The sequence below is a fragment of the Syngnathus scovelli genome, chromosome 12, assembly GCF_024217435.2.
Source record: "Syngnathus scovelli strain Florida chromosome 12, RoL_Ssco_1.2, whole genome shotgun sequence".
Lineage (NCBI taxonomy): Eukaryota > Metazoa > Chordata > Actinopteri > Syngnathiformes > Syngnathidae > Syngnathus > Syngnathus scovelli.
In genome coordinates, this window is record NC_090858.1 from 520,128 (window position 1) to 539,482 (window position 19,355).

Sequence of the window (19,355 nt, forward strand, 5' to 3'; positions counted from 1 at the left end):
TCAGGGGGCCCTTCCAGTCAGGTCAGGGTCCGCTCGATGCCCAGGTGAAGCTGTTGGAGTTTACTTTGGAGCAAAACTTTGAAGCGGTGTCTGTGGTCACCATCACCTCAGTCATCGAGTCCATCACGTTTCTCGTTCACCATTACATCACCTGCTCTGACAAAGTTGTCTCACGCAGTGGCTCCGATAGCTCCGTGGGCGCCCGCGCTTGTTTCGGCGGCCTTTTCGCCAACATCATTCGACCGGGAGATGCAAAGGCTGTCTGCGGCGAAACGACCCGCGATCAGCTGATGTTCGATCTCCTTAAACTGGTTAACGTGCTGGTGCAACTGCCTCTGTCGGGGGACAGAGAGTTCAGCGGTCGGTTGCCTGCAATGGCCAGCGGCGGGGCGGCCGATAGCAGCGTGTCGGATGAAGAGAAGGTTTGCGGGTCAAAAGAAAGTGTGGCTGGAGGCTCGGCATCCAGCCAGGGTCCGTCCGCCGGTGTGGCTGATCTGGTACTGGCCAATCAGCAGATCATGAGTCAGATCTTGTCTGCGCTGGGCCAGTGCAACAGCAGCGCCATGGCCATGATCATCGGTAAGCTGTGCCGATGACCTGTGCGCCTTTACGTCGGTCGACATTATCCGCTGATCTGACCGCCCTCTTTGGTCACCAGGAGCCAGCGGGCTGCACCTGACAAAACATGAGAACTTCCACGGGGGTCTGGATGCCATTTCAGTCGGTGACGGCCTCTTCACCATCCTCACCACCCTCAGCAAGAGGGCGACCTCAGTTCAGGTCATGCTGCAGCCCATCCTCACGTACATGGCCTGTGGCTACATGGGTCGACAGGTGAGCAAAGTGTTGGGAGCAGTTGGCCGTGGGTGGATTTTTGTCAAACCTTTCCTATTTTCTAGGGCTCTCTCTCTACTTGTCAGCTGTCTGAACCTCTTCTGTGGTTCATTCTGCGAGTGTTGGATACCAGCGAGGCGCTCAAAGCCTTCCATGACCTGGGTAGGGATCAGACTGATCCTTTTTCCCAATCATCAGCAATCACTCTGCTTCTAACCCCACGGGATGGTTTCTCCCTGACCAGGTGGCGTACAGTTGATTTGTAACAACATGGTGACCAGCACCAGAGCCATAGTGAACACGGCACGCAGCATGGTTTCCACCATTATGAAATTCTTAGACTCGGGTCCAGGGAAAGCATCAGATGGTAACCTCAAATCCCGAGTGATGACGTCGGAGCCCGACAATGCGGAGGGACTGCACAATTTTGCCCCATTAGGTGCCTAAATAGACTTGGGCTAAACACGCAGCAACGCATCATCAGTTTGTAACGAGGCATTGGTCCTTCCTCAGGTACAATTACATCCAGTAGCCCGACAGCGCAGCCGGCGGAAGTCCTACTTCAAGCCACGCCGCCTCACCGGCGAGCTCGTTCCGCAGCTTGGTCCTACATCTTCCTTCCAGAGGAGGCTTGGTGTGACCTGACCATTCATCTTCCCGCTGCCGTGCTGCTAAAGGAGCTCCACATTCAGCCACATCTTGCTTCTTTAGCGAGTAAGTAGTGTACACAGCCCCAGACCCCTCCCTGGTAGTATTCATTCGGACGGACATTCGGATTGTAAGCAAATGTATTGAGCTGTTGTATTTTCTTCTTTCCACCAATTAGCCTGCCCGGCCTCGGTCTCCGTGGAGATCAGTGCCGATGGGGTGAACATGCTGCCGCTCTCCACGCCGCTGATCACCAGCGGCCTCACCTACATCAAGATCCAGCTGGTGAAGGCCGAGGTGGCGTCAGCCGTATGTCTGCGCTTGCACCGGCCTCGAGATGCCAGCACCCTCGGTCTGTCTCAGATCAAACTCTTGGGCCTGACGGCGTTTGGTAACACCTCCTCTGCAACAGTCAACAACCCCTTCTTACCTTCTGAGGACCAGGTCTCTAAAACCAGGTAGCAAATATATGCACCCATCTGAACTGACTGTTGTTCAATCCTTATCCCATGTGCCCGTTTTGAGTCCTTTCTTCTTCTTCTTCTTCTTCCCGCTGTCCAGTATTGGTTGGCTCCGCCTTCTTCACCACTGCCTGACCCATGTCAGTGACTTGGAGGCCATGATGGCCAGCGCAGCCGCGCCTACAGCTAACCTCCTGCAGACTTGCGCTGCGCTGCTCATGTCACCTTACTGCGGTATGCACTCGCCCAACATCGAAGCCGTGTTGGTCAAGATCGGCCTGCAGTCGACACGCATCGGTCTTAAGCTCATCGACATTCTGTTGCGAAACTGTGCTGCCTCCGGCACTGACCCGGCCAGTAAGTGACTTTATGGGATCCTGGGATGAACTTTGACGAATGTCCGTGTATATATAATCTGTTTGTTTGATAAACCAATGCATTTGATCTCTTTTTAGATTTGAACAGTCCTCTGTTGTTTGGTCGACTAAACGGCCTCTCTTCAGACTCGACGATAGACATTCTGTACCAGTTGGGCACCACTCAGGACTCGGGAACCAAGGACAGGTATGTTGTTCTAAATGAGGCTGTCCTTGCTGTCTGATTTTGTTGTTTAGCTTGACTCTTAGAATGATAAATGAGAAACGGTTTCCTATCAAGGTGATCTCATCGCCGGGCTCTTAAAGCGATGGTAAAAAGTCGGCTTTGTTTGTTGCATTTGAAGGAAGGCGCTTTGACCAAGATCACTTAGAAGGACAGCGGGATGGATCATTGAAGTTTGGCCGGACTCATCCTCGTGTTCTCTCTGCACTTTTTGGTTGCAGAATCCAGGCTCTTCTCCAGTGGGTTCATGATTCATCGAGGGTTGCGGCCCTAAAAATTCCAATGGGTTACTCCAGCACCAGTAGTGGCTCCTCTTCATTGAGGGAGTACGGGCTCCTCATGCCCTCGCCGTCCCACCTGCATTGTGTAGCGGCCGTCTTGTGGCACAGCTACGAGCTGCCTGTCGACTACGACCTCCCGACACTGCTGAACCAAGAGCTTTTTGAGTCAGTCCTATTTTTTTCTTCCCCCCAAAGATAACATCTAGTATATGCACGTATATATTGAGCCATTCTGTTTTGAAAGAGCAGCCCTGTCATTTGCTTAACTCCTGACTGTGCTGTCTTTCATTTCCCTTAGACTCCTGTACAATTGGTCCATGTCTTTGCCTTGCGACATTGTGCTAAAGAAGGCTGTGGACAGCCTCCTGTGTTCCATGTGTCACATTCACCCGAGCTACTTCTCGTTGCTCATGTCCTGGATGGGCATCGTATCAATGCCCAACGCCGCTCAATCTCAAGCCCAACAGCGCCGACTGGCCATGACCGATGATGGCAAAAAGCAGCACAACGCAAACGCCGCCGCCGCCGCTGCCGCCGCCGCGGGACTTACAGATGACTCGAAGCATGCGAGACCTCCAGTCACTTTATCAGAGTCCCAGCTGACCACGCTGGCAGCCGCCTCGCAGTCCCCGGGAGCCATCGAGCAGCTCCTTGACTCGGGATTGCCTTCGTTACTTGTTCGCAGCCTTGCCCAGTTTTGCGCGTGTCTACTGGCCAATGCCGACCTGCCCCTGCCCGCAGCTCTGGCTGACAGGCGGCATTACCAATACCAGCCGTGCTCCACATCCGCACATCGCCGTCCGCCGCTTGCCGCAGAGCTGGCTGCTCCGGTTCTGCGCTTTCTCACCGAAGTTGGCAACAGCCACGCCATGAAGGACTGGTTAGGTGGCCCAGAGGTCAACCCTCTGTGGACAGCACTGCTCTTCCTCTTGTGCCACTCCAGTGCAAGTGCCAACACAAGTTGTCAGGCCTCTTGTGGAGGTCCATCCCAGCCGTACGTCTCAGGTTCACGTTTTTCCCTGTCGTCTTGTGGTCAGTCGGGAGGGCTCACCACCCAGCAGAGAACAGCTTTGGAGAATGCCACCGTGGCTTTCTTCTTACAGTGCATCTCCTGCCACCCTAACAACCAGCGGCTCATGGCACAGGTAGGTTTTGCCTTTCTCTTTTACCACTAGAGGAGCTCATTTTCAACATTGCTGTACGCTTTTGCTGCAGGTTCTTTGCGAGCTCTTCCAATCAGCACCACAGCGAGGTAATGTGCCTCTCTCTGGAAGCATCTCTGGCTTCATACGAAGGCTCTTTCTGCAACTCATGTTGGAGGATGAGAAAGTCACTGTTTTCCTCCAGTCGCCCTGCCCGGTAGGTATCTGGTTGTTCGTCCGCATTGAGCTGCTTGACGTGGACAGCACTGCGCTGCATTTGGAAGCTTGGAAGTTTTTCTTTCATGAAATTTCATTTTGAAGCAAAATCAATCGTGTCTCCGCTTACAAACAATTCGACTGGGGAGCAGCCTCTCGGAGCGCAAGTTGAGGACTACCAATGTCCACGTTGAAATCTACTTACCTTGCTTCTGTGAATCCAATTCTAAAAAATAGCTAAGCTGTCCCGGTATCATCGTCTAATCTGTTTTTCTTTTTCTTTAGTTATACAAAGGACGCATCAACGCCACCAGCCACATGATCCAACATCCAATGTATGGAGCAGGCCACAAGTACCGCACCCTCCATTTACCAATCTCCACCACTCTTGCTGAAGTCTTGGACCGGGTGTCTGGTATGTACGAAGGAGGAGAATTTCAAACAATTAGCATTAGGGTTTTTTTGTTGCCAATAACCGTGATCATTTCTGTCACTGGCCCGATAGTCCGCCGATTGTTTTGAACGCAGAGCTGCCAGCGGAGGAAATCTAGCATTCTATTTCTATGTTTTAGACACACCCAGTATTACAGCCAAGCTGATTAGTGAACAGAAGGAGGACAAGGAGAAGAAGAATCATGAGGAGAAGGAGAAAATGAAAGCTGACAGTGGCTTCCAGGACAACTACAGTGTGGTTGTGGCTTCAGGTAGTCAGTCATTTGCATCTTGGACTTAGTTTGTGTGGCTCAAAATGCAAATATGTGTGTTTGTTTAGGTTTGAAGTCCCAGTCCAAGCGTGCTCTGTCAACACCTCCTAGGCCTCCTTCAAGAAGGGGTCGGGTGACGAGTGACAAGTTGACGACTTCATCGGCTGTGGACCCTTCTGCCAAAACCATCAGCGTGCCTGTCTTCCACCTCTACCACAAGCTGCTTCCAGGTACAAGAGACTCATGAGCAAAGTTAACATGCATTGTCTTGAACTGTTTGTTGCATCCCTCTCAAGGTCAGCCCCTGCCACCGGAGATGACCCTGGCCCAACTACTGACCCTCCTGTATGACCGCAAGATGCCACAGGGCTACCAGTCCATCAACCTCACCGTCAGGCTGGGCTCTAAGGTCATCTCTGACCCTGCCCTATCCAAGACGGACTCCTTCAAACGGCTGTGCACCGAAAAAGGTACCAAAAGGCGCTTCTGCTTGATGTTACGACCTTTCAGTTGTATTTTAGGCAGAAAATGCAAGAAACAAGACGTTCTCGATGCTTTGCTTAGATCATGAGCAAACCGTGACAGAATTGACGGTGTTGGTTTTGAAAAATTGCAACGCCTGGTTCTCCTTTTCTTCTTGCCGTTCCTAGTGGATCACCTTGACATGCTGAACAGCTGCCCCGAAGATGAACCCATGACGCCGGGCGAGGAGTGTCTCGACGCCACCGCTGATGAGTCCTTACTTGAAACGCACCCGATCCAGTCGCCCCTGCAAGTCTTTGCTGGAATGGGAGGCCTGGCTCTCATCGCGGAGAGGCTGCCCATGCTCTATCCAGACGTCATTCAGCAGGTGAGCTTTGCACTCCAGCGAGCAGTCAATCGATAAGCAGCGGACACCTCGATCGACTAAAGCCGATGGATGTATTCTCTTCTCTGCGTGGCAACAACAGGTCAGCGCCCCGGTCGTGCCTTCTGCAACACAGGAGAAAGCAAAAGATACGGACCAGTTTGAGTGGGTCACCATCGAGCAATCGGGAGAGCTTGTTTACGAGGCGCCCGAGTCCATTGCAACCGAGCCGCCGCCCATAAACAAGCAGCAGTCCCAGTCGGCGTCTTCGTCGCCAGTGCAAACCATGTCGCCCATCCCTGCCCACTCCTTGGCAGCGTTTGGCCTGTTTCTGCGCCTGCCGGGCTACGCCGAAGTCTTGCTGAAGGAGAGAAAACATGCCCAGTGCCTGCTGCGCCTGGTGCTCGGTGTCACAGATGACGGAGAAGGCAGTAAGTTGGAATCGTTGGACGCCGAGCAAGTTTGACAGCCTCCGTCCGTCTCGTCATACGCATTCGCTAGCTCAAGTGACCTTTCTAAAGTCTTCAACTCGACTCTGACCGAACTGCTCCTTTCGGGCTCGATACTTGAATTTTTTGCCGCCTGTCCTTCTCCCTTGCAGGTCATATCCTGCAATCGCCGTCAGCGGACGTGTTGCCCACCTTGCCCTTTCATGTCCTGCGAGCATTGTTCAGAAGCACTCCTCTTACTACGGACGACGGCGTGCTGCTGCGTCGTATGGCTTTGGAGATAGGCGCCGTTCACCTTATCTTGGCCTGCCTATCGGCTCTCAGCCACCATGCCCCCCGGAACCCCAACGCGAGTAGCAATGTCTCCGAGGTATGGACGTTTCATCCCTGCCTCTTTTGTGTTGCCCCAGATTAAATGGCAAGACTTAATTGGGGTGATTTTGACCACTGTATCGATCTTTGGAGCTTTCTAGATGCCACTAGATGGCGGCAAAGCGCACCCTCTTTATTTGACCAGCCTAAGTGAATCTTCGCCATTTTGTAACGGCAAAAAGCCTCTGCTCGGATAGATTAAAATGTCTGACATCTGTTTTTTTTTTTTTATAGCCACAGATGTCAAGTTGCCATGGTGGGGGGACCAGTGAGGAGCAGCAGCTGTACTGGGCCAAAGGAACGGGTTTTGGCACTGGATCCACAGCCTCAGGATGGGATGTTGAGCAGGCTCTCACAAAACAGCGTCTTGAGGAGGAGCACGTCACTTGTCTTCTCCAGGCGAGTCGCTACTCGATTTAACGCATCGCACGGAATGACACGCCGCCTCGTAATCGGCAATACGCGGCAAATTACGAGGCCTTATTTGGTCGAAAGGATCAGCGCGATCGCAATTTACTTTTCTTTTGTGATACGCTTGCTCAAATGAATAAGGATCAACGATAGACGGACCTTCATCGTTTTTAGTGCTGAAAATGAGCGAATGGGTGACTCTACTTGTTTATTGCCATCGATTGAACGGGAATAAAGCTCCATTTCATTTACTAGGTCTTGGCAAGCTACATTAATGCTGCAGGTTCGAGCAGCTTCAACAGTCCCGATACATCTTCGGCAGAGAACAGAACCCACAACAGCTCAGCGCTTCCAGTCGTGCTGCAGGAGCTGCTCAGTCAGTCCTGTCTCATCCCTGCAATGTCCTCCTACCTACGGAACGACTCGGGTGAGCTTCTGATCCGTTCATGATCCGTTGTGTGGATGGAAGCAGCTGAGCAAGCTTGAAGATGTTTGCCTTTCATGTATTTTCTCTTTAGCCGATAAAGCTAGTTAGTTAATGAGTGATACGCGCCTCGCCCGCCTCGTCAAAGGTATCACCGCTTCTATTTGAAGCGTGACCTAAATAATGCCAAATGCCACTGCATGTACTAAATGTGTTCAATTTAAAGCTGGTGGCTCTTGACCAACTTGTGTAAAAGAGCCAGTTGCCCAGCAGCTCTGGTCCTTCGATAAATGTCACAGAGAGTTGGCTGTAATGAAAAAGTGAGAGCCTTCCTCCTCCTCCTCCTCTGATGTCAAAAGAGCTGTTAGCCAGAAAGAAATGGTACTGCCGCTCTATTTATTGCTCAGCCAGAGGGTGAAGAGCGATAGAATTGAAGGACTCAATTACCTAGATTGCGTCCAAGTCGAAAATTGCTTGAACATCTGCGCTTTTATCTTGCCAAGTGGCAGTCCATCTTTTGCTCGCATTCTTTGTGAACGACCTCTTTTTGAAGACTTGAGAATCGGGCCAGACGGGTGGGTGGCACAGCGAACCAACCCGACGTGCTTAGCTTGTCTGAGTCACAGACCAAGGTTCGCAATCTTGGCTCTGCACTTTATACAGTCTGAGTGATTTAATCATTGCCACATCCAATCAATGATGATCGTCTGTCCGTCTGTCCGTCTATGGCTCGATACCTTGCTTGGCTTGGCTTGGCTTGGCTTGGCTTGGCTTGGCTTGGCTTGGCTTGGCTTGGCTTGGCTTGGCTTGGCTTGGCTTGGCTTGGCTTGGCTTGGCTTGGCTTGGCCTGGCCTGGCCTGGCCTGGCCTGGCCAAAATGAAGCTGCGCTCTTTCTCCCTCGGTCTCCTCCTCGCTGTCCCCACGCGGTGAGAGGAAATGATGCCGCCCTCTCTGTCATGAAGCTTCATAACAGACTTTAGGAATGTATTTTCAATCCATCCTCAACGGTTCAGAAACATGTTTATCCTTCTTATGACAAAAAGAAAAAAAGATATATATATATGTATTTCAGTCGCATTTTTTTCAAATCCCCAGTTACTGATTTTGCAAGAGAGATTGTGACAGAAAGAAACATAGTCAATTCATGGCAAAAACAACGGGCAGTGTAATCTATTAGAAAAATATTTATTTACAGTTATGATATGAATAACCTGTAATTGACATGCGGTTGATGCTGAAGCCTAGAAGTGTAGCCTTTTACATTTATCAGCAACCCTTGGTTGCAAACAAAAAATAAACAGCAGAAATGTATTGCTAAACAGGAATCAGAAAAAATAGGTTGTAAATGTAAAATACATACTGTGTGTAACATCTCTGTGACTGAAAGAACAAGGCGACTGCGGCCTGCATGACTTTACCGTGTAAAGGTTTTTCAAACGGGTGTCCCTGCTCATTCTGGGTGAATCACTCCCAACCACTGGCGAAGCGAGGATTTTTTTTCTCTTTGGGGTGCTATGTGGGGAATAGGGATATCTCAGCACCCCCCTCCAAAAATATTGCAAACACAATATTTAAAAAAACAACAACAACCAAACTCCCATACAGATTCATTATATGTTGTTCCCGGAAAATTCCCCAAAGTCTGGATCACGGGGCATATTTCAGGGGGTGGGCCATTACCCCTCCTTGATCCAAAACAGAGAAAACTATGACTCATTATCCTCCAGTGAAGATCTCCCCCGACAGGTTGGATCAGAGTCATTATTTGTTCGCACTGACTCACATCCACCCACTTAAAAGAGAATTAGGAGAAAATGCTTCTTAGGTCTCAAAATAATCCTCCAAACAGTTGTGCATTTTTTAAATCGACAGCAGTGATAGCCCAGATATTGAGTTGGAATTCTATTATGAACAATGACTTCACTTTTGCCTTGTATCGTCTTATGCTCGGTTGACTTTTGGCCATCCCGCCGAGCGAGGTACTGAGAAAATCAAAGCATCTGCCAGTAAGACGGTCGGTCATCTCGCTTTTCAATTTCAGGCAAGCGACCACATGAATATTTCATTGTCTCAGAAGTCCGAAAAAACCCACCAACTTCAAGGCCCAGTTCGGAGTTGTTCGAAATAGGAACGTCAGTCCTAGTTGACCTCTTGTCCACCCATGGTTCCAATAATACGTCTCTCCCAGCCCTTTGCTATCTTTCAAGCTCATGACTCGGACTTGACGCGTTTCCTGCCGTGTCTTCGGACTGTTCCAACTTATCCCTCCTCTTCCTTGGGATAAGATTCATGTCAAACGTCTTCAGGTTTTGCCAAGTGAACACTGTTTGCTCAACTCGTTGATCAAACTATAAGGTGGTGTAGATGTATACAAAGACAATGACAAATAGGTTGAGGAAGGTGCCGATGATGCCCAACAAGGCCAAGATGGATTCCTCTTGCTCCTCCTTCAGCTCCAGTGCATGCACATCATCAAGGGTGATAACTGTGGTGCCCATGATCCCTCCCCGCAAGTCGCCTAGCCCCTGGAGGTGACTCCTTTCTGAAAGAAAACCAAAGAAGGAATATTATGTGTATATCTCCCTGTCACATGTAACTCAATAAGGTATCACTGATGGATATGAATTGGACCAATACGGCCTTGCAAATTGGGGTCACCATTTTGAATGAGATCAGGCTAATTGCAGGCTCCATGTCAACAATTGCTGAGATTATCTGGGCTGAACTGCTCAGTAGTTCCATTTAATGGCAGGCCCTCTGCCAAAAGAAGCATGATTAAATGCTGCCATTAGAGCCCCTGGCCTCCGCCCACTGCTGTAAATGATGAAATCCCCCAGCTGCTCAGCATCGTTGGTTCACATCTTCAAATACAATCATTTGAAATGGAACTATTCTTTGCACAGTATACACACACACACACACACACACACGTGTTGATGAGGAACTACTGCAATCTTTCACCTCTGGTGATTGCATATGACTACAAATGGGTGTCTTACCATGAGGTGGCTCGGGTGCAAAGGGTTGCCTTTCACCATGCTTTTTGGATCTTTGTGAAATTCCTTGGATTTAAGAGCATGCTGTACGTGGAATCCTGCAGGTGAAGGGGGAGAGTCGGCAGCTCTGCTCAACTGTACTTCCAGGGAAAGCACATCCACTTAATAAGTCCAGTGTTCCCCCGAAATTTGAATGGAGTCAGACCTTTCCTCGCAATTTTGCTTCTGCTTAACTGCAAGCAGCTTTATTTGGGTGATGACGATGAGCCCGCACCTCTCTTCCCACCTTTCTTTCCATTGCACTTGCCTCTTTTGTGTAAACACGTCTACACAATTCTCCCAACTCCTTCCTCATAGTGTCGGTCAATTGACAGCCCCAGCTTGTTGCGTCCCTTCCATCTTTTTTACAGGCTTCGGATTCCTCTGGGAAAGAATGCAATTAGCGCTTGTCAATCAAGTGTCTGGCTCCGGACTCCGGATGCATCCAAACCCGAACGAACCATGGTGTCTGGCTGTCTGTCTGTCTGTCTGTCTGTCTGGCTGTTGTCTCAGCTGATGTCTCTATGCCACCAAGCCTCCGCACGGCTCCCTGAAGTAGCCGCGTCCGCTTGTTGATATTCCAGAGGAGAATAGAAAACCAAAGCATTCCATAGTTGAGATCACTGTGGAGAGGCAGACATTTTCTCTCGCTGTAGGGATGGAGCTTCAGGTAGCGCTGCTGATGACAGAAGTGGCTCTTCAACACCAGTTAGACATCGTGCATTGCATAACCAAGCAGAACGGTGGCAAAAGAGGCAGGAGGATGGATCCCGATGGCCGTGGCAATGAAGAAAGACCAGGGTGGGTGGGGCAAACAACATTGCTCATGCTCGCTTACCCTTTTCTCCTCCCCTCTCCCCGCTGTGGGGGCTGCTTGTGCACACACAAGCACAACACAAACAGAAAAAGGGGAAAAAAGAATTGCGTTGAGGAGAGCCCCCGTCCGTCATCAGCTGCTGCTTGTTGGACAGAGCAAAGCAGAAAGGAGATGGAGGAGGGGGCACTGTGAAGCGACGCTGGAATCAAAAGTGTTTCAAGCTGGGCGGAGGACAAAGCAGGAGGCAGTGAAAAAGGAAAGGGGGGGGGGGGTCTCTGTCTCTCTGTGCACATTATCTCTTTAAAGGGTGATAGCTGCCGTGCTTGCCTAGGTGGATGGGTGGGTGGGTGGATGGATGGGTGGATGGATACCGTATTTTAGATCCCTATTATGGATGTGTTCTTAAAAAAAGGCGTTTAAAATAACATTGATGACACTTTATATGGTTAAGAAGGTGAGGGCCCGATTGAGTCTTCCAGTTGTTGAGGAGTCAATTCCAAATAACCTGAATCTTTTGGTCATCATGGCTAAGGAAATGAGAAGATACCAACTCTTATCTGATTGTGTTATTTGTTTGGTTAAGTCCCGGTTGCCACTATCATTGATATTTTTTTGCAAAAACATGAAGGAATTTTTGTTTTGTTTTGCTTTTGTAGTTCTAGATATGGCACGCCACGTGCCCCTGTATCGAGCATTACTGGAGCTGCTCCGGGCCATCTCGACGTGCACATCCCTCGTCCCTCTGCTGCTCCCTCTGTCTGGTGACCGAGGGCAGGATGAGGAAGAGGAGGATGAAGAACACTCGGAGGGACAGACTTCCGTTGGAATGCTGCTGGCCAAAATGAAGACATGCGTGGACACGTACACAAATCGTCTCAGGTGGGACGCAATTGTTGGTATTGATGACCCGACGGCGGTCCCAAAATAACTGACCATAACAATAAATATGGCATTCTCTTATCTAAGATGAAAAGCCCCAGTCCATCATTTTGCGTCACATACCTCATGCTACATTATATACGTGTGTATATATATATATATATATATTTGTGTATTCCAGGTCAAAGAAAGATAAAAGCAAAGGTACGGTGAAGCCAGATAGCTCCGATCCAGAGCCCGAGGGCCTGACTCTTCTCGTACCCGACATCCAGAGGACAGCTGAGATAGTCTACGCTGCCACGACGAGCCTCCGGCAAGCCAACCAAGGTACATATATGCACGTGCTGAATCTTATTTGACGACTGTAACAACAGATTTCACAATTGTCAAAGCTTCTACACACGTAGTATGTGGCTTTTGAACACAGACAGTCGTCCCTCACCGTTCAAAGAGTCAAGGTGAGTCCAGGGCAATGAAATGCACAAAATGGGAGGATTCTTCCAACAAAATGAGTCACCAATCAAATCTCCACTGCACACTGAAACACGCATGATACGTCCCCCATTCATTTCACACTCGTGTCGAAAATGGCGAGCAAGACCGTATGCTCCAATCTGTGCTTCTCGTTTGCCAGAGAGGAAATTGGTGGAGTCGTCAAGAAAAGTATCAAGTCGACCCAAGCCCCTCTCTATCCTGCGGTCTCTGGAAGAAAAATATGTTGCTGCCATGAAGAAGCTGCAGTTTGGTGAGATCATCTTTTTGTGTTGATTGGCAAACGATTGTAAATTGCCATTGCAAGTGTCAATGTATGCCGTATTTCACTCGGTTGCTCGCTCGATAGGTAGAATTCTCGTCTATTTCCTTTTTTGCCGAGTCAAGCACTAAAGCAAACGAGAGCACCCAAGAAAAGCAAAAGTGTAGAACTTATTTGTCGTTCACGCAAGAGTTTTTGCAACTTAAATGCGGGTTGACAATTGGAGCCTGTGAGCCTCCAGGCCGGGCAAACATCAAGTCTGAATCTCTGCATGCGTTTGGCCACACGACAATGGTCGAGGGGAAAATGTCCGCAGGACATGATTGGAATGTATGAGTGGTTTATTTTTTTCGCCACAGTTTGCATTCACTATTTTCTTTCAGTTGAACCAGATGCTAACATGAGTTTGCCTTGGTGGCAGGCAGGCAGGCATTCATTCATTCATTCATTCGTTCGTTCGTTCGGTCGTTCATTCGTTCATTCATTCCTTGGTTACTTTGACTTTGCTAAACAATGAGATGTATCGCATCATCATTTCTTTGTAGTTGTGACTTGCTTTCAAAGTTTGAACACTCTGCTTTCCTTTCTCCCTGTTCAGACACGTTTGAAATGGTGTCAGAGGATGGGAAGCTGATGTTCAAGGTCAACTACCATTACATGTCTCAGGTGAAGAATGCCAGCGACACAAACAGCGCCGCCAGATCGCGCCGTCTTGCCCAGGAGGCGGTCACCCTTTCCACCTCCCTGCCTCTGTCTTCCTCATCAAGTGTCTTTGTTCGTTGCGATGAGGAGAGACTGGACATCATGAAGGTAGAGCCAGACCAGACGCCAACGGACCAAGTTATTTATTAACCATGCGTTTGTTTTCGTACCAGTGGCTCGAGTCAAATCTGAGTGAAGCCCGACACACTTGTTGACTTCTTTCCAAATAGAGACACTTTTGAAGCTTACTTATCCTGCCAGAACATCTTTCTTTTCCTGCTTTAAAGTCATAGACGATAAGATGAGGAAAGTTGGAAGATGACAAAGTAAATCACCAGAATTGCTTTCCCTCCCTCCCTCCCTCCCTCCCTCCCACTTGCCTCTTGGGCTTCTGACTCGTCGACGCAGCAACATCAGCAAAAAGTTGCCTGACCTTGGGCCAGTCTATCCCTGCAAATCCCTCCTGCATGCATTCAAGAGAGTGTTTGGCTTGTATTTGATTTTTTATCATTGTTTTCAGAGTAGGGCTGCACAATACATGCAAAAACGGTCGCAATATTGACCCATGCAGTCTGCCCATTTGATCTGGATTTGACCAGCCATACTCGAATTTGCATCGCCATCCGTTAGTTGGACATTATCTAGCATCATTACAACGAATGGAGTCATTCTCGTAATTCTGTTTCATTTTCAGGTTCTCATCACAGGCCCGGCAGACACCCCGTACGCCAATGGCTGCTTTGAATTTGATGTGTATTTTCCCCAAGATTATCCCAATTCACCTCCTTTGGTGAACCTAGAGACAACCGGTGGACACAGTGTGCGCTTTAACCCTAATCTCTACAATGACGGCAAGGTGAGCGGAAGATGGAAATAAAGGTGTCGGATATCGTTGAACCCCTGACCTAGCAACCGGGACAGAGACGCAAAGTGGTCTTTGGTCTGACGCAATGTTTCTGAGCAGTGCGTATCATCAATAGAAATATCTCAGGAAGGACTTTACTCGTTCGTTCGTCCGTCCGTCTCTCACACGCTATCTGTTGCTATTTGGAAGTTGACGTCCACATCCTTCCAGATGTCCCTGGCTGTTGCGTCTTTCCGTTTAGGAAGGGTCAAGGTGCTGCAGCTCACCATCTGCTACACCTCATTAGGCAACCGCTGTATTTCCGTCACAGCTGCTAGAAGAAATACTTGCTACATCATTGGTACAGCTTGGACAAAGCAATTTAGCACACAGATGAAAAAATAGAACAACAACCTACATTAACGTAACAAAGGACCTTTGTAAAAAAAAAAAAAAAAAAAACCCAAGGCTTTCTATGTGACGTGCTTTCGAGGTTTCCAAATTCTGGACCCCAAAGTTAGCATAAAATTCAGGTGTATATTAAAAGCAATACACATCATTTCTTAATTTTATATTTTGGTATGATGAGATTAATAACTGAATGTACGTATATTCTAATGATTTTTTTTCCTTTTCTTTTCTCTCAGGTATGTTTAAGTATCCTCAACACATGGCATGGGAGACCAGAGGAGAAATGGAACCCACAGACCTCAAGCTTTTTACAGGCGAGTTGAACATCCATCCCATCGTGGCAGTCGCCTGTCCAAATAGTTTAGTAGCAGTGCTCCTGTCCCAGTCCTCTCACTCGATTGGATCCGTTCCCTTTGTTTTTGGATGGTCAACGAGAGCCAAAAAATCACATTCACATTGAACAAAAACTCTCAATTGGTCATCATGTCCTTGCTGCAGTGCATACAAATGATTTCCACGAAAATGAGCCTTGTCATTGTGCTGTAGGTGCTAGTGTCAGTGCAGTCCCTCATCCTGGTGGCTGAGCCCTACTTCAACGAACCAGGGTACGAGCGCTCCCGTGGGACTCTTAGCGGCACCCAAAGCTCTCGGGAATACGATGGCAACATACGTCAGGCCACCGTGAAATGGGCCATGCTGGAACAGATGCGCAACCCATCGCCATGCTTCAAAGAGGTAAGACTCCAAAATTGCCGGCGACGAAGTGTGCAAAACAAACAAGCAAGCGCGTGTGGAGAGCATCGGAAGTTGCAGATAGAACGGCACTTTGTCTGTCCGACTTGCCATAACACGGTCATTATTTGCGTGACATAGCAAATATCACATTATCGATTCACCTGAAAACGGGACTTTGGCGATGCCATTTTATTTTTAGCCTAACGAGTGCTATCGTGGGAGAGGTGGAGGATGCTGCGCAAGCGTGAATTGCACAGCAGCAGGTTGTCAGGTGGAATTAAGGACAATGCTTTGTGTGTTAAAATATAGATGCGAGAGAGGACAAGAATAAGTATGCACTTGGATTTTCGTGTGCGAAATGTGTAGGTGTGGGAGTGGACTCATCAGTTGAACGTGATGTGATGATAAACTGCTGCTATGAGCCAGGTCTGGGAGCTGCAGTTTGGAGTTAGTCGGGTACGGCGAGCCTCTGGTTGGAAGACGTAATAACAGCAGTGCCATTCACTCCTGTCTGTCCTTGAGCCGCCCGCCCTCTCGCCATCCGACAGACAGAGCGCTTCCTTCCGCATATCCATTCCTTGGCTAGTCTTCCTCGCTGGAAGAATGAGTGGACAGCGTTAGCTCAAAGGTCACCGAGTTGATCTGCTAGCCAGGGAGGGATCTTCCCCTCTGCCAGTGGAGCTCATCTCTAACCGCACATGTGTTTCCTTTGTGTGCGCGCGTCTGTATAGTACGTGCGTGTTTGTGCTTCTTTTCGTTCTGTGATTGATGGCCATGTCCAAATAGCAAAAGTCAAGTGGCTGTTTGCCGATGCGACGGGGAGCCTCGGGGAAAACATCCTCTTTTAACCTCTATATGTTTGCGCATAATGTCGGCCATGTGCTTGTCTTTCCAATTTTTGTCACGAATCTTGCCTTTTTTTTGCCATTTGCTCCACACGTGGCTGACCTTGAAACGTAGCGTAAGCATAGCGTAAGCAACGGGATGAGATGGGAACGTGTGACTGTGATGGATAGAGCAGAACAGGAAGATGCAAGTGCTCCACCAAGCCGCTTTGCAGCAATTCTGCAGCAGATCAAGGCTTACACGTCTAGTCCCTGCTCAAGTTAGCTAGCTAGCTAGCTGAATTAGGAGGAGGCTAAAAGCAGTCAACCAAAGTGCTGACGTGATTGATATTGGCGTAGCAGAGGCTTCAACGGCAAACTGTGACTCATCTTCCCCTGCGCTCCCCTTATTTGCAAAGCGCAATCAATACATACGTCGTCATCACATGAATGGAGTTTTCATGTTTGACTGTGTTTGCAGGTGATCCACAAACATTTTTACCTGAAGCGGACAGAGATTATGTCTCAGTGCGAGGGATGGATCGCTGACATTCAGCAGTACAGCAGTGACAAGAGGGTCGGGCGTACAATGTCCCATCATGCTGCAGCGCTAAAGGTAACAACGCAAAGGCATTTAGAGCAGCTCCGCTTGAAACCTAAACAAGCCGCTGTCGCCGTCCATTGACGAGGAGACTGAGAGGCTGGTTCAGGTCTCATGTCCCTTTGAGCGCTTCAATTTTGAATGCCAACTCGCACTTCCGAGTACACATCCGCCCGCTCCTCTCCGTCTTCAGCTCCCATCCATCCATCCGTCCGTCCGTCCGTCCGTCCGTCCGTCCATCCATCCATCCATCCATCCATCCATCCATCCATCCATCCATCCATCCAACCACCCACCCACCCACCCACCCACCCACCCACCCATCCATCCATCCATCCACCCACCCACCCATTTCAGCACCCACCCACCCATTTCAGCACCCACCCACCCATTTTAGCACCCACCTCCAAGAAGCATCCAAATGAATTTCAGGCTCAAACCATTTGTGTGTTTTTGGGACGCAGCGACACACGGCTCAGCTCCGAGAGGAACTGCTGAAGTTGCACTGCCCCGACGGTCTGGAAGCGGACGGAGGTGGCGGCGGCAACGGCAACGACGAGTTCTCGGAGAAGAGCGCCACCCTGATCCTCAGAGAGCTGCCTGCTCAGGATTCCGAGAAGCCCGGCGGCAGTCAGGACGAGGACGGCGGCGCCTCGGAGCAGATGGCTACTTTAAAAAAAAAAAAAAAGACTTGAGGCTTTGGAGCACAAGCCGCCACTTTGTCCATATTTGTATGTAAAGATCTAATAGTATAATAGTGGGACGCGTGGGGATGTGAGGAACCACAACGCCATGAGACCAACTCTGAACTATGCTATGCCCATCATAAAAATGGTCAACAAAGACTTTTATTTACCTTGAAAAAGCGTGTAAACATTTTGTGCTCCCCCCCCCACCCTGTTGTGAAATAACCACTGATTGGTATGTTATTAAACTTGTTTATAAATACATGGCAGAGGAAAATTATATAAGGGAAACTACCTTTAGAAATGAATGTTTACTCAATTTTAATTATTTTTTCCCCCCCATCTTTTGGAGCGACAGCAGATGTTATTGAGAGTATGGTGGCCGTTCTTAAAGGACAATATTTCCGGAGAAGCAGCAGAAAGGAAACACTATAGAAGGAAAGAACAAAAAAAAAAAGAATTGCAAAGCCCCTTTGGTCACACGTCGCTTCATTTGATATCTCTGGGATCATATCCACTTCAATAAAAGCTTCAATGTTATTTTCTTCCTCTTGCGAACGCTGGATAAACGTTTTGGATCATGAGACCGACCGTGTGTCATTTGAAGGCTTGTGCATGTTGTATGCGTGTCTTGTGTGTGTCTGTGTGTGCGTATGTGCGTGCGCAACAATCCCCGTGAGATACAAAGCTGTGATGTGCCTTTGAGTGACACCCAAAACAGCCCCAAGTCCTCCAGCCAGCCAGCCAGCCAGTCCACAGTGTACCTTACCTTTACTGACTTTCTTTTGCTGTTTCTACACACTGATGATTTTTGCGCCATCTGACATACAGAATTGCTTGGAACTTTTTTTAATGTTGAAACTCCAGTGAACAAAAAGATGCACTTTCTATTTTAATCACTCCCTAGAACAGCCAGCCGCTTAATCCTTTTGCTAGGACATTAAAATGATGCTTGAAAGTATGCGTCCATTGTGCCAATGCTTTTTTTGTTGTCCGCTTTCCTTGTGCAGTGCTTTGACATCTTACTGAAGATGACCAATTCCTCCTGCATTGTGCGTCACAGGGGAGGGTAAAGGTCAAGCTCAACTTGTACGCAAAATGACCGCATAACCTGCACTTGATCTATCGCTGTAGCAAAATGTCATTTTGGTGGAACAAACAATTTGAAAGACGGCCGAAAGCAAAGGTGCCTGTCGTGAGCACTTTGAGAGACTGTTTACGCAGGCTCCAAAGCAAAAAGGATAGCTATTCCAAGTATAATCTGTGTTAAGTCTTTTTATTGCTTGTAGTCTTGAGAAAGGAAGGATGTTGTCATTTGTGGGGGGCAGCCTGTCACTGAAGCTGCTCCCTTGCCTGGAGATGGTGCCGTCCGTCAGTCCGTGCAGCGGAAATGTTGGATCGTCGATGACAGGCAGAAAGAAGCGTGCCGTGACCTCTCTGTCACACGTGTCCGACATGTCTGGCCGCCACACACATGTCTGGCCGCCACACAGCCTAGCTGACTACAGTACATGCATACACAAGGGTGCTTTCCACAACAGATGGGTGCAGCGTATTTTTGAAGGTGTGAAGGGAAGCCAGTGTTTTGAGGAAGTTGCTAACAAAAAACGTTTTTGTAACACAATTATGCTATTTGAATTCACTTAAACGGAGAAGCAGCATCCTAATCTTCTTGTTA

General features: G+C 48.8%; 1 protein-coding gene and 1 long non-coding RNA gene across 8 annotated transcripts in view; one reads left to right on the forward strand and one right to left on the reverse strand.

The window, feature by feature from the left end:
- birc6 (baculoviral IAP repeat containing 6) overlaps positions 1-18,638 on the forward strand; it is a 36,897-nt gene extending 18,259 nt beyond the window's left edge. For all 7 annotated transcript variants that reach the window (XM_049735860.1, XM_049735863.1, XM_049735861.1 and 4 more), the window contains exons 45-73: positions 5-579; positions 659-834; positions 900-996; positions 1,079-1,273; positions 1,348-1,548; positions 1,661-1,940; positions 2,044-2,300; positions 2,399-2,507; positions 2,765-2,989; positions 3,123-3,969; positions 4,040-4,183; positions 4,468-4,597; positions 4,755-4,886; positions 4,955-5,116; positions 5,183-5,356; positions 5,537-5,736; positions 5,837-6,164; positions 6,335-6,552; positions 6,789-6,953; positions 7,221-7,392; positions 11,898-12,120; positions 12,302-12,447; positions 12,755-12,865; positions 13,473-13,684; positions 14,271-14,432; positions 15,068-15,145; positions 15,378-15,566; positions 16,872-17,006; positions 17,456-18,638. In XM_049735860.1, the coding sequence (XP_049591817.1) occupies positions 5-579; positions 659-834; positions 900-996; positions 1,079-1,273; positions 1,348-1,548; positions 1,661-1,940; positions 2,044-2,300; positions 2,399-2,507; positions 2,765-2,989; positions 3,123-3,969; positions 4,040-4,183; positions 4,468-4,597; positions 4,755-4,886; positions 4,955-5,116; positions 5,183-5,356; positions 5,537-5,736; positions 5,837-6,164; positions 6,335-6,552; positions 6,789-6,953; positions 7,221-7,392; positions 11,898-12,120; positions 12,302-12,447; positions 12,755-12,865; positions 13,473-13,684; positions 14,271-14,432; positions 15,068-15,145; positions 15,378-15,566; positions 16,872-17,006; positions 17,456-17,686 (6,274 nt within the window). In that variant the 3' untranslated portion in view covers positions 17,687-18,638. The remainder of the gene's footprint in view (positions 1-4; positions 580-658; positions 835-899; positions 997-1,078; positions 1,274-1,347; positions 1,549-1,660; positions 1,941-2,043; positions 2,301-2,398; positions 2,508-2,764; positions 2,990-3,122; positions 3,970-4,039; positions 4,184-4,467; positions 4,598-4,754; positions 4,887-4,954; positions 5,117-5,182; positions 5,357-5,536; positions 5,737-5,836; positions 6,165-6,334; positions 6,553-6,788; positions 6,954-7,220; positions 7,393-11,897; positions 12,121-12,301; positions 12,448-12,754; positions 12,866-13,472; positions 13,685-14,270; positions 14,433-15,067; positions 15,146-15,377; positions 15,567-16,871; positions 17,007-17,455) is intronic.
- Positions 8,556-11,489, reverse strand: LOC125978501 (uncharacterized). The gene is made up of 2 exons (XR_007485049.2): positions 10,389-11,489; positions 8,556-9,931 (listed from the first exon to the last, which is right to left on the reverse strand). It is a non-coding gene; the product is annotated as an uncharacterized lncRNA (long non-coding RNA).
- Positions 18,639-19,355: the final 717 nt, after the last annotated feature.